This window comes from Buceros rhinoceros, unplaced genomic scaffold, assembly GCF_000710305.1.
Source record: "Buceros rhinoceros silvestris isolate BGI_N320 unplaced genomic scaffold, ASM71030v1 scaffold38832, whole genome shotgun sequence".
Lineage (NCBI taxonomy): Eukaryota > Metazoa > Chordata > Aves > Bucerotiformes > Bucerotidae > Buceros > Buceros rhinoceros.
The window spans coordinates 1,146-21,273 of NW_010401374.1; the positions used below are offsets into that span (position 1 = coordinate 1,146).

At 43.7% G+C, this 20,128-nt stretch overlaps 1 protein-coding gene across 1 annotated transcript; it reads left to right on the plus strand.

Annotated features, from left to right (window-relative positions):
* The first annotated feature begins 1,248 nt into the window (after window positions 1–1,248).
* Window positions 1,249–20,053, plus strand: NR1D2 (nuclear receptor subfamily 1, group D, member 2). Its single transcript, XM_010132250.1, has 7 exons — window positions 1,249–1,648; window positions 3,598–3,686; window positions 4,644–4,788; window positions 6,417–7,036; window positions 10,576–10,761; window positions 14,474–14,684; window positions 19,662–20,053. Exons 1-7 carry the CDS (start codon window positions 1,327–1,329, stop codon window positions 19,856–19,858), a joined length of 1,770 nt encoding a protein of 589 aa, XP_010130552.1. The 5' UTR covers window positions 1,249–1,326; the 3' UTR covers window positions 19,859–20,053.
* Window positions 20,054–20,128: the final 75 nt, after the last annotated feature.

Consider the following 20,128-nt stretch of genomic DNA (forward strand, 5'->3'; position numbering starts at 1 on the left):
GCTCTGACCTCTGCTCCGCGGTGGCTCTGCTGGGGGTTCCCCGGCTGCACACTGTTTAGGTGTTGGTGGCAGTTTCCTTGTAGAAAAAATTAAATGTTAAAGAGGAAATGGGCTGGTAAAGCTGCTGCAAGAAGTGCTAAGAGGAGTGGTTAAAGAAATAAAAAATTTTAAGTCAGAATTTCTAGCTACGAGCAGTGATATTTCAGGGGTTGTATAACACTGCTGCCTAATAGGCATAACAGCCTGTATCTGTGAGGAGGCGATGGCTGGTGTGAGGGGCTACAGCCCCGACCTGCCCTACCAACTCAGTTGATCAAGGACTTTAGTGACACCAATGCTCTTTTTCTCCAAAGGAAGCCAGTGCATGGCCGTTTTAAAGTTTTTAGTTGTTACTGTGGAGTTGTTACTGTGTGGAGTTCCTTGTTCCACTGTCCTGCGTTGTCTGTGAAGAGACTTTACAGAGCAATACGGGCATGAAACAGAGAAGAGGTTGAGTGTAGTTTATTTGAATAGTTGTGTGGCTTTTGTTGTCGAAATTTTTGTGTGAAATATCAGATGTTTTTATATTGACTTTGGAAATGCTGAGTCTTGGAGACAAGCTGAAATGAAGGGAAAACAATTTATCTTGCTTACAAGCAAGAAAAAGGAGGCTGTGAAAAGCCCTGACTGCTCCCAGGTCTGCCTGAGGACAAAAAGCTGTTTCATCTGAGGGATTCTCAAGTGTGTCAAATTGCAGGATGCGGCAGGACAGAGACTGTTTGCAAATCGCAGTCTGGCAGTTGGAGTTGAGCTGCTGCTAGAAACACTACAAAGGCTTGCAGCCGGACAAATGGCGTTCAGTAGGCTAACCAGGCTGCAGCGCTCTTTGTCTTTCCGTTGCCCCCTTCCCTTCTGCATCATGAACACCTCCCAGCCCTTCCTTTCTGTGCCTCTGGCACGTAGCCTGCATGAAGCCTTTCTCTCTGCCCTATTTCTGTCCCTAACCTAGCTTGTTTGCATTCTGGCTCCACAGCACTGTAAGAGCCTGTCTTTGCTGTGATTCCAGATGAGCTCTGCTCAGAGGCTGGCCAGGGAAACCCTCCCTGGGCTGTCCCATGCCCTCTCCCTGCTGTCGTGTCCTGGCAACACCTTGGGGTTCTGTCTTTTGGTTCTGCCATTTCATCTCGACTTGGATCGGAGGAGGCTGCTGAGACAGGAGAAGAGGATGGGGCAGCTGTTGAAAACAAATGGAGAGAAGCAAGCTCGAGGGAGGGAGGGAGGGAAAGGAGTGCGCCCAGGGACACGTGATGGCTGGGTCTGGTGGTGCGGGGTCACGGCGTGGCTCACATGGCAGCGGTGCATGTCTGCTTGTTATGTCACTACGTGCTGCCTTTTTTTCTTGCCTTAGGGGGTGTGATAGCTTACATCAGCTCTTCAAGCTCGGCATCTAGCCCAGCCTCATGTCACAGCGAGAGCTCAGACAGCGGTTTCCAGTCGTCCTCTTCGCCTGTACCATCTTCTCCGAACAGCTCCTCCTCAGAAAGCGGCTGCAACGGCCGGAGCAGTGAGGGCTCTGATGGGGCGCCGAAGAGTGATCGGCTGGAGGAGACTAATAAAACAAACCAGTCGAGTGTTGCTGGTTTGACAAAAGGCCATAATGGAGTCACAAGTATGTTTGGTGCTGGTTCCTGAAACCACCGTTTTCCCCTTATGTGTTACAACCCCATATATTATAAACAGGTCCTCTGTGTGGCTTGCTGTGAAGGCATGTAGAAAAGCCTCTATTTTTATCTTTTTGCATTACACGTAGGGTAATACATACAGTATTGCCATACAGATGGTAATAGGTGGAAGTCCCATTGCTTCAAACAGCCCATAAATACAGTCCAGCTTTACTTCAGGTTTTCACTGGTGAAAACGGATCTTAATAAAAATCTCAACACTTGGTTAAAAAGATGCAATGAAGTAAAGGTAACGGTAATCAGAAATTGCCTTCAGGAGTATTTATGGAGTTGTCTTGTAAATCTAGTGTCTCTGTTTTTTCACATGCCCTCCCCTGCCCCTTCACCTTCCCTCCCCCCAGATTTCTTCGAGGAAGAAAATAAATAAATTACCAAAACATTATATTATATTTGCGTAGCTGTAGCTGGGACCTTTACGTTTCTGATTCGAAGTCTTAATTTGTGGATATGAAAAACGAAGTACTCGTAAGCTGGAACTGAAGGCTAGCCTTTAGAAATGTGTTCAACATTGCATGGAGCAGTGAGCTAAAGTCTAGCCCCAGCTGTTTGCTTCACACTTTTTTTGGTAATCAAAGAAGATCAGCGATGAAGAACTGTATCTGAATGGTTTTGGAAGGGCAGGAATCAAACTGAGTACTGGAATGAGTGTTCCAACAAACACTCAGCTGGAGTTTAGACTAGCCTTTTGAAGGCTGAATTAGTTTATTGGCAGAATTGTTTGGAATCATTATGAACCTAGAATAAGTATCTTAACAGTTCCACCTTAAAAGCCTTGTCCTTTTTTTTTTTTTAAAAGCATTCCTACCCGCAGTTCTTAGTAAGGATGTTTACTTCCTCTTAAAAATTTGCTAGCAGCTAGGATTTTAGTATCAGGGCAGAGGTTCGTGAAGATGAAACCTGTTGTAAACTGTTCAGGTGGATAGATCGATAGATTTTTAGCTCAGTATTAACTCTGGGGAAAAAAAAAAAAATTTTTGTGGTTTGGTTCCTTTTAAAAACCTTCAAAAAATAGTTTTAGTTCCTCTTTACAAATGAAACCTAAATGTCAAGTAAATTACTTTCCTGGTAGGATATGGTTCTGTTGGAGTATTTCCAGCTGTCTATGTTGCTCACTGTTACGGTAACTTTGTGGCTGCTAAAGTCACTGGTAAAATTCCCATTTGCTTCAGTGAAACTAGTGTTAGACCAGCACTTAGGACTTGCAAAGTAGTCTTCATTGACAAGCTGAAATAAAATAGGTGGGGAAAATCTCAAAAAAAAACAAACCGTAAGTGTATTTACAGGGCTGAGAATGTATTTTCAAGTTCCAGTGTGCAAGCATGCCTTTGTGGGTGTGCACTCGGATGAGTAGTCTTTATCTGTAGCTGTGGCTGGGTTACCAGTCTTGAATTGCAACCAAATAGGTAGAGTGTATGGCTTATATATGATAAAGTGTCCTTTAATACTTCTATCTTTAAGAAACAATGTGTATTCTCTGTTGGGGAAACTGGCCTTTATATGCACTTACTTGTCCTGATGGAAAAACAGATTGAGCCTGAACTTTGGTGGCCTAGTTAACTAAATATTCCCTTTTAAAGCATGTAAATTTAAGCAGACTTCCTTTTTCTACAGTTGGTACAGTGCTACTGTGGCTGAAAGTCCACCAAATATGTGCTTTCTCCCTATTCTGTTGAGTGCTTCATGTTTGCCTTTTTACCCCCCTCCCTTGCACTGGTACCTTCTGAACTGTTCAGGGGGTTTGCACATTCTTGTCTTCTGTTCCTGTGGTGTATTTTTTTGTATGTTGAACTGACCTGAAGTATTTTGCTTTTAGTCCAGGTTTTAAAAGCTGGAAACATGGTTTTCTGCGTCCTTGACTTTTCTGTTCTGATTCTAGAATTTAATGGCATGGTTCTTCTTTGCAAAGTCTGTGGAGATGTCGCTTCAGGATTTCATTATGGTGTTCATGCCTGTGAAGGCTGCAAGGTGAGCTATACTTCTGCTCACCTTTCTGCTGGTGAAATGCTCAAGTTCTCCCCGCAGGGGAAAAAGGGTTGATACTTCTGAAAATACATTGATATGTTTCTCTGTTAAATGTAAACCTGAGAAATTTCAGGCAGTCTGTGAGTTGTAGGGAAAGGCAGACCGCTTAGGAATACACAGCATTTTCCAAATTCTGCAGTACTTACTGTTCTTGCTGCCTGTCCAATCCTGCCTGACCTGGAGTGCACGACAGAGAACACGAACTGGAGACAGAGGTGGTAAGGACCATGTCACACAAGACATGTGAATGTTAATTGCATTAAGAGATAGTAGGTGTGAGTTGTCACCTGGGCTGGGACACAGAACGAAACGGCTTTGGAAGAGCAGTTCTTTTACCATGACGAAAGCCAGAACTGGGTGCTTGCATGTTCGTGCATCAGTAGATCTATAATTTCTGATACTGTAACTCTGCAAGTTTTGTGTTCGGTGAAGGAGTTTATCAGCTTAAGGTTATGTGAAAGAACCTCCTTTGAATGTCATGTGGCGCAACACGATGGTTTTGTTGTCAAACTGAATATTGAAGTCAAAAGATCGGATTTTGACTTTCACCTTTGCACTTGATGTCATAGGAGATTGAGGGCATATCAAATAAGCTGTCAGTACAGTGATAGAGGTAGTACTGGAGATATTTTGCTCTTAGGTACTGACTGTGTGGGGAACAACTTGGCATCTTCTATAGCTAGAGATCATAACTAGTTTGCATTACATACAGATGACACATGGAGGGGAAGTAAGCCATGAGGAGTAGCAAGTTCTTTAAAATCACTTTGGTGCTGCTGTCTCTGAAGCAGCTGATGAAATGCAGTGAGGTTTTCTGTGCTTGCAGAAAGGCGAGTCTTGCAAGAGGATTTTACATGTGCTATAATAATAGTTGTGGGGGTTTTGTTTGTGTGTTTACAGGGTTTTTTCAGAAGAAGCATTCAGCAAAACATCCAGTATAAGAAGTGCTTGAAGAATAACAACTGCTCTATAATGAGAATGAATAGGAACAGATGCCAGCAATGTCGTTTCAAAAAATGCCTGTCTGTTGGGATGTCAAGAGATGGTACGTTCCTCTACTGAGCAGCGATCCTCTCAGAGGGAATCTGCTGTCCACCTTCAGACTGATTGCTAAGGGTCCTAATGGCAGAAAACGCAGCCAGCCCTGTTGTCAGAGGCAAGTTCCCCGTCTGAGAGTGTTCAGATCAGCTTGCCTTCTTGCTCTGTGACTCTCCTGGACTGGTAATGTAATGCTGGCTGCAGAGCTGTCCTGCCTCTGGAGACTAGTGCACTGAGATGCACTGCAGTGGTCTGTTAGGGTTCTAACAGGAGTCTCAGTTTTGGTTTAATGAGCTCATATTTATAGCTGTATCTGGCCTGAATCGGAACAAGACCTTTTTGGTGTGGGGGTGTGTATGTGTACATTTTTTGTTTTGTTTTGTTACTGTTGCTTTAACAATGAAAGGTAATTCTGCCCAAGCTGATAGCCTTAAGGTAATCATTATAGAGCCTAAAGAGTTAGGCTTGGGTGCATGGGGTGAGCATATATTTGCTCCTTTTCTTTTTTTCTCTTTTTGGAGGGAGCAGAAAGACGAAGAGGAAAGGGTAAGATTGGGCTGTTTCTCTGACCACCTTGCTGGCTACCCACTCCTTGTGTTTTTATTTAAAATGTAATGTTGAAAGTGTAGTTCATTAGTCTGCTACAACTTACTGTCACGAACCAGAACGTTCCTTCTATTTCACTTTTTAATTTTCTCTGGGTGTTTATTTCACAAGAACTAGGAATCTTGGGCTGTTAATAATTTAGTGGGTGGAGTATTAAATCTTATTTTAAATAATTGTTCTGAGTTCTTGTCGTGCATAGGAGTTATTTCATCCCCTAGGCGCTTGTTTGCACATAAGGCTGCACCTGCTTTAATCAAAAGAGATTTAGTTACATTAATGAGGGACTACTGCTTGGACGTAATTACATCAGTCGAAACTGGTTATAAGCCCTTGTAAGGCTGTGGTTGGACAGGATGGTAGATGCAGTTGTAGATTCCCTAGGACAGGTCAAAAGGGCTGCAGCCACAATGATGACTATCCGCTTGCCAGCAGAAAATGTCCTTTGTAAAGGCAAAGTTACCAGGAAAATTTGCCAAGGTAAGCTTCATTCAGCATTGATTCTCTTTAATTGTTTTGTCAAGTTACTTAATTGGTCCATAAGGAGCTGTCTTGTAGCACTTAATATTCAAATATGATAGGAACTGTGTTTAAATTCAGCTAATTGTCAGCTCACAAAGTTGTACTGATTTAATTGATCCAATCTTAAAGCCTGACACTTAATTAACTTAACACAACTGTGTGTATAGTCCATAGCCAGGTTCGTAGCAAACGGGCGAAAGGGAGAGATTATGTGCCTAAGAGCTGCCTTCTCTTCGCGTGTAAACAGCAGCGTATGATTCATATCTCGTGCCTGTCCTATGCCCAGGAAGCTCCTTGGCTTCAGTGGTAATACCCCTGCTGTAGTATTGGTGAGAACAGTTAAAAATCTTCCCTTAAAAGGCGAGACTATTGGTTGGGATGTGTATTTTGTGTGTGTGTGTTTGTGTGTGCTGATTTTTCACTTCAGTTTGATGCCTCTGTCTGCTGCTAACGTTTTCAAGACTGACTTTTTTTTTTCCCCCCCTACTTTTCATTTCTCCGCCTTGGTAGCTGTTCGATTTGGCCGTATTCCCAAACGTGAAAAACAGAGGATGCTGATTGAAATGCAGAGTGCCATGAAAACCATGATGAACAGTCAGTTCAGCGGTCACTTACCCAATGAAGCATTAGCAGAACATCAAGATCAAGCACCTCAAGAGGACCTTTCGTCCAAGCCCAAACAAGAGCGAGAAACCATCAAAAGCCCTTCTCCCCCGCCTAGTGCTGCTGACATGGCTAAGGAAGAAGTGATCGGAATGGTCACAAGGGCTCACAAAGACACTTTCATGTACAACCAAGAACAGTCCCAAAACCCGGCAGAGATGATGCAGTCCCAGAGTGGGGAGAGAGTGTCAAAGAACACTGAGCAGTACATCTTGAGCAGCGAGCACTGTGTCAGTGGGCTTGGTGTCCCTCAGTACCCTGAAAGTGAGCAGCACCTTGGTGGACAGTACAAAGGGAGAAGCGCAATGCATTATCCAACTGGGCACACCATGTGTTTCACGAATGGCCACTGTATGAACTTCACCAGTGGTTATACTCAGCGACTCTGTGATAGGATCCCAGAAGACAGCTTTTCTCCTAACAAGAATACCACTTACTCTTGCAGCACTGGAGGAAGAATGCATCTGGTATATTGATATCGATTGTTTGATTTGACTTAGCAGAAGGCTTAGCGATGGGTGTGATCCAGCTGTGTCTCCAGCCAGTAAAGCTGCATACAATTGGCACAACTGTGGAAACGTAACATAGTGACACAAGTTCGATAGCGCAAATTGAGATGGAGGAGAGTAATAGCTTGAGTTGCGTGGAGGATTTGAAATCATGCAAGTGATGGGGTTTCTTGGCTCAGTTGTCAGCAAACTGAAAGTAGGCTAATGTCAAAGAGCATTGGTTGCAGAAAACTCATGGGGTTTTTAGCTGGCTTCACTTAAAAATGAAAATAGATGTTTGGAGCTTATAAATTCCCTTCTTCACTCAATCCTCTTGAAGACTTCACTTTAAAATAATCTAGGCTGTCAGATGTGCTATATTTTCCTCAGAGGTATTCAGAGCAAATTTCTGGGGTGGAACCTCAGGGCTAGGAATTTAAGCCAGTCTGTTTGCACGGCTTGCTGGTGTGTTCTAAAATCTCTCTTGGTGGCTTCCTTTTTTTGGTGGGGGGCAGGGAGTGCTGTGTTTTGTTCTGTTTTAATGGGGCTAGGCTTTATTCTGTTACAGGCAGTGTAACATACAGGCTCGTTGGGACCCACAGGTTATGCGTCCTTCTCTCCTAGAACATCTTCAGATCTGAACAGAGGCAGGAGGAGGATGCACAGCTAAACTGCTTGAGAGGAGTCAGGGTCTTTTCTCTAGTACTTCCACAAGTGAGGCTCTGAACACACCTCTGGTACCTTAGATGACTTTGCTAGTGCATTTTCTCACTGAATTCTTAACAAGGATGCTCCCTGTTTTCCTGCATATGAGTTTTGGTGTGTGGGGTTTTTTTTCTTTCCTAACAGGTCCTTCCTGTTTGCCTTGCAACTGCTGTTTCTCTGCCATTCAGGCAACTGGTTCTGTAAGCCCCTTAAAATAGATTGTCCTTCTCTTTATCACTGGAACCGCCTGGGATGAGAGAACATAACATCCTCATTCTCATCCTGCGCTCCCGTTGTGAACTGCAAGCCCCTGACCTTTATGAAGTACTCAAGCTGCCGGCGTTTTTCTTCCTCCTAGTTTGTAAAGATTTTTCAGTTTCTTGAGGTTCCCTGAAAGTCTCCACACAGTGAAGGCTGCCTGCTTTGATGCTGGATTTCTGGTTTTGTTGGGGTTTTTTGTTTTGTTTTGGGTTTGGTTGGTTGGTTGGCCTTTTTCTCTGGCTACAACATATGTGGACCATGCCATCCCTGGCAGGCTCTGACCTTAATTGCAGACTCGGGGTGCTACGCCATGGCAAATAATAATCATTACCAACCTTTCTTCCTTGCAGGGAAAGTATTTAGAGTCACTGCAACGGCATTCTTGGCACTCCTGAGAAGCAGAGGTTAAACCTGTCAGTACGGGCAGGCAGGGAGTGGCACTGCCTGCAGAGACCTGACCAGTCAGTTTGACCTGTGCACAGTAGCTGCAGGGAGGTTTAACACAACCAGTGATGAGGAAACAAAACTGAATCCAGCAGAGCACTGCAGGCCCCCACCGCGTCCCTGACATGAATGAAGGTTTTGTGAGAGCAGGATCGGACCAAAATGAGTCAGTAGCAGTAAGGGAGTGAGTGTAGTTAGGCTCTGCATCAGTACAGAGGTTCAGGGGTTTGTTTTTTTGACTCAGTAGCCCCACAACAAGAAAAGCAAAACAAGTCATTCCTGAAGAGGTACCTCTAAGGAGAGCTAGTGACTGCAGTCTGACAGCTGCTTCCATAGGAAGCCTGTCAGAGTTCAAGGAGCATCTGAATGACACTTGTAGTCCTGTGGTTTAGTTTTAGGTAGTCCTGCAAGGAGCAGGAAGTTGGACTTGATGATTCTTACGGGTCTCTTCCAACTTGAGGTATTCTGTGATTCTATGACCCTTATGCAGTGGTCTTGAGAGCGAGCTTAGAAATAATACACGGAGGGGAAAGTGGCAGTTTCCCCTTGGGACCGGGATTTAGGGTAGATTGTCATAGGATGAGAAGTTGAGGTACTTTTTGTGTCCAATTCTAAGCAAGTGCTGAACCAGAGATCCCATATTTTCAGAGAGTACTGTGTTTTTTAACAATACCGGTGTGAACCCTTGCAGTATCATGCAGCGTCTGCCGTACTGCCGGTTGTGTGCCTAGACTTTACCTTTTGCCAAAATATTTCAGGATTTTCAGTTGATGGAAAAGGTCCCCCTCTAACCCAAAGTAATCACTTGGTTTTGGGCATTGTCCTAGACACACAAATGATGTTGTGATTCACAGCTGACCAAGAGATACGCAATCCTGTTCCTTGCCTTTTGGGGAGAGCTCCTGGCATACTGACTACCCAGTTAGTTACTGACATTTGGGGAAAAACCAAACCAAACCAAAACATAAACCCACAAAAACCACAGAAATGTGTATCTCTCTATCTTCATCTTGTTTTCTCTAGCTCTTGCCAAATAGAGACACACACGCACGAATATACCTGTTGACTATATTCTTGTAATGGATCTTTGTAATGGATCTTAGGATCTTCCATGCAAAGAATTGCTAGGCAATTATCAGATTCAAGATGCCCTGCAAAAGCAGCATAGCTCTGAGGAATTGCTAATCTGTTACACTGTCTTCTGTTTGCTTTGCTGACAATGTGTAGGATTACATGCACTGCTTAGTATACTTGGGAGAAAACAGAAATTCTTGTTCGTGATGGTGGCAGGTGAAATGAATATTAAAAGGTTTAGACTTCATTAAAAGATGTAAATTTTAGAAAGCAGAACTGAAAGTATCTCAGAGCATCTGGTTAGGTTTTGCAGAGGGAATTTATTGGCAGTCAGCCTTGACTGATACATCTGATCTCATTGTAAAGGATTCAGACTTTCCTACAAAAAATTGCTGTTTGTTTGTATAAAAGAAAGAGATTTTGTCATCTTGTGACTGAGCAAAATTGGAATACCAGTTCCTTGGTGCTCCTTCAGTGACACAAATAAAAGCAAAAAGTGTAGGAGAGGAAGTTCTGGTAATGAGGGTGTAAACATGTGACTCAGGAAACTGAGGCTCGGTTCACCTTGACTGAATCACTTTAGTTACTGTAAAACAAGAAAGGTATATGAGAATGAATGCAGTAGTGACTGTAAAATGACGATTGATCGATTGTGAAAGCAAGATTAATTGTGAGATTACAGGGCTAATACAAGTAAGAGAAATCCAGATGTCAGACGTGTCACATCAGGGAAGAATAGCATAACCCAGGTTCTCTCAAGTCTTTTGCTGTAAACACTGTTGGCATTTCCAAGGTCAGCAAATTTAGAAACAGACTGCTGATGGACAGCCATGGTTTTTTTGTTTGTTTGTTTTAAAAGGAGGGGGAGGAATCTAGTTGCTTTGAGAGCAGACTAAAGAATAGTGATAATTTTTTTCTGTGCATCTTTATTGCAGAGTTTTCTTGAAGAATAAACCTGCTTCTTTCAAATATTTGTCAGTATTTGGAATTATATCTTGAAGTGTTATTTTCTGCATATGTTTTGTAAACATCAGGTCTGCCCAATGAGTAAGACTCCCTTTGTGGACCCAAACAAGTCTGGCCATGAAGTCTGGGAAGAGTTTTCTCTGAGTTTTACCCCTGCGGTGAAGGAAGTGGTGGAGTTTGCCAAGCGCATCCCAGGTTTCAGAGATCTTTCCCAACATGACCAGGTTAATCTTCTGAAGGCTGGGACCTTTGAGGTGAGACCGTTGTGTGTATACTATGGACCTGACAAGCTGTGCATCAGTCTGACCCACTTAAGAACAAAAATAAGTAGGACTGGGTTGTATTGGGCAAACCCAGCTTGTTCATGGATGCTAGCTCTGAGCTTTCCTTAAGCTGTGCTTCTGTTTGGTCAAGTCTTGGTGAGCTGTTCCTCTTCCAAGTAGCTCAAAAGTACTCAGCGCTTTACCTCTTTCCTCTTCCCTGGAGATTAATAAATGACTAATGGGTAGTTTCTTGGTTTTGTATAGCAGCAATTACTTTGATAGCTACTGTTGCTTAACCTGGAGAGAAGCAGACTGCATCTGGAAGGGGGGATAGTTTAGAAAGCTATGTATTGACTTACCAAGTTTTATAGAAGAGTGTATTATGTTCTTCCTTCTGCCGCTGTGTTCCCTGCCAAAGCCAGAGCATCCATCCTGACCAGTCACCTTTGGTGGCAACTGGAGGTTGCTGAAGCCTCCATCTCCAAAGCAGTAGCACTGGTAACTAGCTGTACTGCTGCTGCTCTGTGGATACTGTGTACCAGCTGCAGCCTGGTGTTAAATTGGGGAAGATACCAGAGAGCTCAGTGCTGCTTTATACTCAGTGACTTTCACCAGGAGACCTTTACTTAAGGTTTTAGTTGCTCCTCCAGACTCTTGTGTCTATTAGAGGCCACGCACACTTTATAAGTACTCAGATGTGAAGTTTAAACATAGAGGCCAGGAGAAGCTAAGTCCTAAGAATTCAATGTTACTGTGCTTTTCTGGGGACAGCAGGATTGGTGATGCTTTTACTCTTGTTTAATTAATTTATTCTTTGAAAGAGAGGTGCTGGATTTCATATTTACCTGAACTGAAGATATTTCTCTTGTAATGTGTTCGATCTTTTATCTGGACTTATACAGCCTGGTTCTAAAATGAATAGTTGCTGGGTTGGAAGGTACAGGTTATGCTGTAAGACTTGGTGCCTGAAGCTTGTCAGTGTCTTTGTTTCTTCCATTTTACTGTCATCTATTTTTTGCTGTTCTACTTAACTCTTGACCTTGTAATACTCATCTACAGCTCCTGTAGCTAAAGGCTGTATTTTCACTTCTTCAGCTACAGCCTCTTTTATTGCTGTTCACATTACACAGAAATGCTAGTTCCTTTCTGTGCGAAGTGGTATACTGTCCAGTGCCCTCAAGGAGGGTGGAAAATCAGGCTTGAACTGTTCCTAGGATGTAAAGCCAAACCTTCATGTTTTGCGAGTAAAATGTTTAGTCTTGGCCTTTCTTCACCTCAACCTTTTCTCAAGCCTTATTCGTATGCCTTGTTGCTAGTTACAAGCACTGCTGATAAAAGGGTCTCTATATTCAAGGGAATTAATAACATATGGCTGCACACTTATCCCTATTCGCTTATTTATAAGAAACATTAACGATTTCTTTAGTGAACTGGTACCTGTACTTAAAGGCCTATGTGGCATCTTAGCAAGAGAAAAAAAAAATGCTGCAAAGCAGTGGGAAAAGCCTCAACGGAACAGGATGAAAGAAGCCATTGTCACAGAGCTGGATGCATAGAAGGTCGTTTCTGTCTGCTGAGAAACTAAACTAGGATATCGCAACGTCTGCGTGTTAATAGAAGAACCTGAGCATAGAAGAACTCTGAGCCTGTTTTGGTTCCCTTTGGGCACCACTGTTTGGCTGTCTTGGCAGCTGGTCTTACCAGCAGCTCACATTCAAGAGGTGTCTCTTTGTTTGGGGGTAAGATAATGCGGAGAGTGAATGCTGGTGCAGATGCAGCATAGCTATATATATTCACAGACATGTAAGCTAAAAAGCCCTGTTAGAACTGGGAGTACTGGGGAGCTCAGTATATTGTGGTGATGTTTGCATGGCTTTGTATGGGGACCAGTTCAGAAACAGCTGAGAGTGTAAAATAAGGAAATCAGCTGGACTTGAGTGGGTCCTCCCTCACCTCCACAAGCCCCCCTCCAAATGTAGTAGATGGTAGAGCTAACCAGCCTCTTGGATGCATTGGGGTAGTGACTCAGTTTCTCCACAGACTGACCAACATCGTAGTTTGGCTGCAGGTCATTGAGAAGCGAGCAAGCACTTGCCTGTGCGGATGTTTTTATGTGCTTGTATTGCTGTGGTCAGGCAATAGGGTTGGTTGGGTATATCCTTAGCATGCACAAATAGGAGTCTGGCATAGAGCGAAATGGGGTGAATCAATCATGTGCTGTACCGTAGTCTAAACTGTTCTTCCTTGGGTTAGAATGGTGCCATTGAAATCTATAGGCAAAGTCTTTGCCTTAGCATTAAGTCAACACAGTTTCATGGGCTTCAGTTTTGAATACCAGTTTAATACTGGTTCCTTATTATGTAAAGTTCATGTTTCTAAAGCCCAGTTCTGTGTGGGGAATTTTGATCTGTAAGGTGGTTGAGTAACTTGGTGGGTGTCTGCTAATGCACAAGTTCAGCTTTGTCTGCCCATTGTTTTTTGTTATATTCTGAGGGCTTCTGCACTCTGTAGTTAATGTCATCAAAGGACATAGAGCTTAGCTGACAAAGGTGAATAATACATGCTGCTCATGTGTCCATCAAGATTGCTGCATGTCATTTGACTGTTAGAATTTAGGAGCAGGCCATGTTATGCGCATGAATGGTGTTTGAATTCTCAAACATTTTTGTGTTTTTGAACCTGCCTTTTTTAAGCTTGTCAAAGGCACTAGTCTTTGCTGGAAACCAGGTTCTGCTCTCATCTGTAGTAAACATTTAAATTAATGTAGTTATGTAGGGTAAGTGAGAAGAGACGACTGTCATACCAAGAGATTACAGCAAGTCTGAAGTTCTAACCAGTGCCAGTGGGTTCATTTTCTCCAAATAAGAAGGCGGTTCTATGCAACTTAAACCTTGAAAATGTAAATGAGATTGTTGAACATGAGCAAATGAAACTTTACAAGCCATTCCAGAGGGAAACATTTCACAGTACGACTGAGAAACCACAAGAGAAATTTCAGCCCAGAGGGGTAAGTTCAGCACATGTCAACTGCTCCAGCCCAGGTGCTTATACCAAAGGGATATTCCCAGCTGCATCTACAGCCAGGTGCCCTTTCCAGCCTGGCTGTCCTAGCCTTTTGAAGGCCGTACATGTGGCTCCTTTCCACCAGAGCTCATTAACATTCCTGTGGGTACAACGATGCGGCATGGTGCTTTCCCAAAGAATGCCTAGTGGGCCAGATCATCAGGTGGTGTAAATCAGCATTGTTTCAATGGAGCTGCTCCAGTTTATGCCAAGAGAGGATCTCGTTCAGAACCTTCATTTTGCTCCTCATAAGCGTGGCCAGGAAAACATTCCTTTTAACGCTCTGTATGCCTTTGGCTGTTTGGTGGCTTAAGCAAGTCGTCCTACTGGCGTATTTGTGAATGGCATTGTCTTTGTGGCTTAGGCTGTCTGAGGCTGAAATTTTAATTTTCCTCCCTTTCATGTGCTATAGGCCCGCCCCTGCATCCCCTCGCTAATTTTTCACTCGTTTCTCTTGCTACTGGGCCAGAGCTTGCACTGTTTCTTACAGCTCAAGAGCATGCTGACAGTTTCTGTACAGAACGCTTGTGCAGCAGTTAATGAGACAGTTTGAATGATGTTAAAAGGTTTAATTTTTTCTTTGGCTTTTCTAGAAATCCACCTATATCTGGTTTTGTTGTTCTTTTTTTTCTTTCAACAGGTTTTAATGGTACGGTTTGCATCTTTGTTTGATGCGAAGGAGCGTACCGTCACCTTCCTGAGTGGAAAGAAGTACAGCGTGGATGACCTGCATTCCATGGGAGCTGGTGATCTGCTCAACTCAATGTTTGAATTTAGTGAGAAACTAAATGCCCTGCAACTTAGTGATGAGGAAATGAGTTTGTTTACAGCGGTTGTCCTGGTATCTGCTGGTAAGGAGAGAAAGTTAACTTGCACTTTTGCCAAGTTTTGAGTATGTCTGTCTATTAAAAGACTTCTGTAAAATGTGTACCCTGTTATTTCACCTCTAAGTGCGATTTAGTAGGTTTTAAGCTACTCGCAGCCTGTAGTTTACTATTTTACATACCTGTTCTTTCAAATACTGCCTTTTGGAAAAATGTGACAATGAGCTTATATTTTCCTACGACTTTCTCTAGAATGCAAAAACACATCTCATAGCTGCCCGATGGCCGTTTAGATTTGTCTGACTCATCTCAGTTTTGTAGCACAGCATCAGCGAAATTACTCCTGACTTGCACGGGCTAAGTCCTGGGATAAGGTGGTATTTTTACTTCCAAGTGTTGTCATTGAAGTCTGTTGCATATCTTACTTAAGTCTAAATCCAACAGGTTGATCTCTGCCTATGTCAGCAAAGAAAGCCCCATTCATCTGCATCATGACTTCTTACTGCTGAAGGTCTGCCAATCCTCTAACATCTTCACTGGCCTCATCTCTTGTTTCAGTCCCTGGATATACAGAACACCCTGGCCCAGATTCAAAGAAGGATTAAGCACCTACTTCTGTAGTATTATCTAAAGCCTCAAATTAGGCACATTAGCTCTGCATATAATGCCTGGAATACAAGTTGCAGAATCTCTGCTGGCTGGTTAAGGAGCTCTAGAGGTAGCAATGCCCACTTACACAACAAGATAGGAGTTCGGGGCCACTCACTTACTGAACAAGTGTGCCTCTTCCACAGGAGTGGTTTAGACCCACATCTTTCTTGTCAGGGAGGGGCACCTCAGGCGTGGTGCTGTAGGCACACAAAGCCTCTGTAAACAAGGTAGGACAGTTCAGTCTAACAGCTTTGTGCATGGCCTAACTGAAATGTGATAGCACAGGATGGGGCAGCTGTAGCCTTTTCAGTTTGTAAGTAGAGGTAATGAGCAGAGGGTGGCACAGAGTTTGTAAGTTTAAAAAGCCGGGATGAAGGAAGTGTGGCACTGTAGTCTGTTACTGAAAATGTTCAGGTAGCAGGGTTTTAGTTGCCTTTCCAGATGCTGCTGTTACATATTTTCTCTTTAAAAAACTAAATTGATGAGAACTGGAGGCAAGCTTTAAAATAAGGGCTGAGAACCGGACCTCTACCCTCCTTGTGCAATGTCACAGCTAGGCTATAGCCACTCTTCTTGCTTGCTCAGCTGCTGGGCCCTTGAATATCACACTATCTGTGCCACCTGTTTTGAATGTAAGTGGCTGTATCTGTTCTGTTAAATGTGCTTCTAGCACAGAGCCAGCCCCCGCCCTACCCCTAGCCTTTTAAGCTCTCCATGCTCTTGCAAGCTCCAAGCAGGGCTTAGCTTAGGGATGGTATGTAACGTGTAAAGCATGTAATGTCAGAGCCATGCAGCAGGACAAAAAGAGCAGGTGGTTGGTATTCAGGCTTGCAGCTGCTGAGGGTTTTTCAGGTCATGACTTTGGACATTGCTGCCTATCTTAGCTACCTTGTGATCTGATCTGCAGTCAGATCACAACCTTCCTGGACATCCTTACAAAATACTTCTAGGGTTTTATAAAGCACAACTTCATTAGTCTTTTAATACTGGGCCCAAATTTGTTCCGTATTGCAAACACAATATATAGTAACCTTGATGGTCGCTGTGAGTCCAGCACTAGTCCAGTCCACTCTAGCTTGGAACTGAATTGAAATGCTGCAGTTGTTACTTGGACAAGTGAGAAAGTGACCAAGTTTCAAGCTTGAGCAGGTACCTAAGAAGAACAGAAGTGCCCCCAATGAACCCCTGGGGAAGATGCTCGCAGTGCAAGGGCTTGACAGGAGGATAAGGTGCCTGTAAGATCGTGAGCACCTGCTGATTCAACAGCTACTGGAAGACAGATCCCCTGCACCCCTCCTCTCAGGGAGGGGTGTGACCCAGGGAGTCATTTCCTGTAAGTGGAGGTGAAGCACAGTTAGAGGAGGAGGAAGAGTTGAGGAACAGCATCAGAGAGAATGACATGGAGATGCAGGCAAAGGCAAAAGATGCCATAACTGGAAGAAGAACTGAACATGGAAGAATAAGGTCATTAAGACTTCTACATCTCAGAGTGAAAGTTACTGAAGAGAAGATTGGAAGGAAGATAGTAGAGCAGACAAGAGTTACATAAGTTCCAGAAGCAGACAGGTGTGTGTGACTATTGAATAAGTGATCAGGATATAAAATACCATGCTGCACCAGACTTGCAGTTGTTTAACATAAAAAAAAAAAAACATCAGAGATAAAAATAAATGTTTGCAAGGATCTAAATGTGGCTAGGGGGGAGAACGCTTGTCAGAAGCATCTCCACATAACACTGGATGAATAACCATGTTTGTAAGGGATATTTAGAACATGCAGAAAGAAGAAACAGGTACTAGCAAGAAATGTGTGTAACTGCATACATCCTCTTGTTTTAGTGTCACATGGCAAAGAAAGAAAAGGCAGGACCATACAGTGAGGATGTGGGAGTGCTGAGGAATTACCTGAGTACCATTCCCAAACTAAAAGATTGCTTCATGTCTGACTTCAGTTAGCTGGATGTGTTAGAGGTGGAGGGGAGATAGCAAGGTGGATCCTGGGCACTGAAGAATTAAGAAGCAAGGTAGAAGCAAAGCTGAAAGAATGTGAAACGTGCAGGTCTAGAAACCAGATAATCTCTTAACTGAGTGTGATGCTTTGTGATCATCATCATCATGGCTTGGCTTCACGAACGAAGATCTGGGAAGGGCTTTTCCCATGCTCACTGCAAGCGATGAGTGCACCCTTCGGGGCTGCGCGGTGGGTTTTTTAGGTGAGGCGCAGCGTGCGCGGAACTGGCTCCACCCTTTACACCTGAGGTTCATCTGCCAGGACCTAGCGAGCTTGGACGGTGACAGCGAAGTCCTCGGGTCGTAGGTTTGGTTAGAGTGTCCTTCTCTTAGATGATGGATGACCCTTACAACCCTAAACGAACTCCATCTACCCGGGTTTGGAGTCAGAGCTGTCCTTCTCCTAGGATGGTTGCCCGAAGGCTAGTGAGCCCATCCTGCCCGTGGACACACTTTGTCTGACCCTTCAGTTGAGACCTGTCTGGCCTGGGAGACCCTACCGGAGGCACATGCCACCACCAGCAGAGCTCTCAACCTCACAAGGGCACGCAAGCTCTTTCCCCACGGCAAGGGGCTGCTCGTGAAAGAGTCGCTGCTCTACCTCCGGACATCACAGACCCGGGCATGGGGCAGCTGGGGCTTGCCAAGAACGGGAGTCCTGGAGGGTAGGTGCTTTGTGATAGAAGAATATAAAATACACCCCTGCTATTATTCTCTCATTGAGAGTACTAACAGAAACTGCTGGCCACTGGTAGCAACTGGATGTAAACTGAGAGAGAGAACAAAGACTTGGACTAGTTGAAGAGAGGTGGCTATAGTAATTCACCTGAGGTAGCCAGGAAACACTGGAGTGCATTCATCTACCTTCAGAGACAAGGCAGTACTGCTGTCACTGTGTATAGCTCTTGAGAAGCCTCATCTGGCACGTCATGTGCAAAAGTCATCATCCCTGCTCAGGACAGAGCAAACCTAAAGGTTTTGCAAAGTGCGGGGCAAGTGGAATAGATAGTTTGACAAATAAAGGCAGAAGGGTATGAGTTCCCTCATGCTTTTGGAGAGCAGCTATCATATCTAATGGACTATCTTCAGTGGAATATGTGCTAGTAAACATCATTTGATATTAATCAAAATTCCTAACTCTTAAGAGTAGAAGGTTCTGGGACAATCTTTCTAAAGGAACAAAACATGTTAACTGCTTCAAGATGGATCCTGAAGTGTATTGTATTGTAGTTTTTCCCATAGTGGGAGGGCACTGCACTGAGTAGTCCGGGAGGACTTCCTAGACTCTTCACCTGAGAATTCCGACTGGATTGACACTGAGCGTAAGGAAGGGGTTCGCCCTCTGAGTGTACATTCTGAGTCGGTGCTACTCCAGAAAGCTGTTGTCATTCTGTGTCCCAGTTCTGCAAAATGGTTAAGTACATCAGCACATCAAAGCACATTTCTGTGCGTGTTCGTCAGTCGTGTCTGTATGTGCCCTGCTGAGTTTACATAGCGTTTAAGAAGAGAGGCCACAGCTTGGAAAAAACAGCCACTATGCATGGTTATTAGGTGAGATGTTTTGCTTAAAAATTCATTCTTTTAAGCTGCTTACTTAGATTCCATCTAAGGACAACAGGTGTGTCCTTAAGTACAGCTCTCTTGAAAGAGGTGCTTCAGGCATGGGGTGAGTGCAGTATGGGAAAGCGTAATATTTTTCTTGATGTTGAAATTCTTCTTTTCTCCCTTAGTTGGGAATTTTTGGGTATATCAAGTTTCATTTTTTAAGTGCTTCAGAACACACTCAGAGGTAGTACCCAGTCATGTCAAGGCCTGTGCACCCTTGGCCCCTGGGGATCCCATTGTGCAGATATGAGTGTGGCTTGTCCTAAGTGGGGTTTTCTCCTCAAACATGAACCTCCAGTTAAAGTTAATGGTTCTGTGTCCAGCCTTGAGAAATGTTTGAAGTTTTTACATCTGTGTGCCCTGTCTCTCTCCTTGTGATAGAAGTTGTGGTTCAGCAAAATATTTAAGCATGTGCTTCAATCTGTCCTTTTCTGGAAACATGGGTAAGTGATTACAGAAGAGACGATTGAATGCTGCCAGTTCAGTGTGAGCTTAATGCTTTACAAAGTTGATGCTAAGTAGTGTTTGAAAGACTTTTGGTATGTGGGTTTTAAACTCCTGGCATAAGTATTTAATTTTTCTTGTGCTTGTTTATTTAGTGAGTGATTCTTGTGCACTCTATGTTAAAAACGACATCTATTCAGTCTCTTTATTTTTTCTTCCTTCTTCCCCCACCCCCTTTTTCCTTTTCTCTCTCTCTCCCCCCTGCCCTCTCTCATCCCTGACCCCTTCTGTTTAGATCGCTCTGGAATAGAAAACGTCAATTCTGTGGAGGCACTTCAGGAAACACTAATCCGTGCATTAAGGACCTTAATCATGAAAAACCACCCAAATGAAGCCTCTATTTTCACAAAACTTCTATTGAAATTACCTGACTTGCGTTCCTTAAACAACATGCACTCTGAAGAACTCTTGGCCTTTAAAGTTCACCCATAGGCCTTTAGGTCTCGTTTCTACTTGAACTTGCCTCATGTTAAACTGTTTTGTGCTAAAATATGTATTTATACAGGTGTACCACTTGTTGGAGAGATAGTTCACAGACTGTGAACAGTTGATAGCTGTCACATAACCATGCAATAACGCTTTCAGCTAACGGTGGCGCAGCATTCAGATTCCTCCAAGACATCCAGACGCAGCAGTGCCACACTTCTGCAGAAGAGGTTGTGATGAGTCCGAGTGAATACGGACTGTTCTTTCATTTAGAAA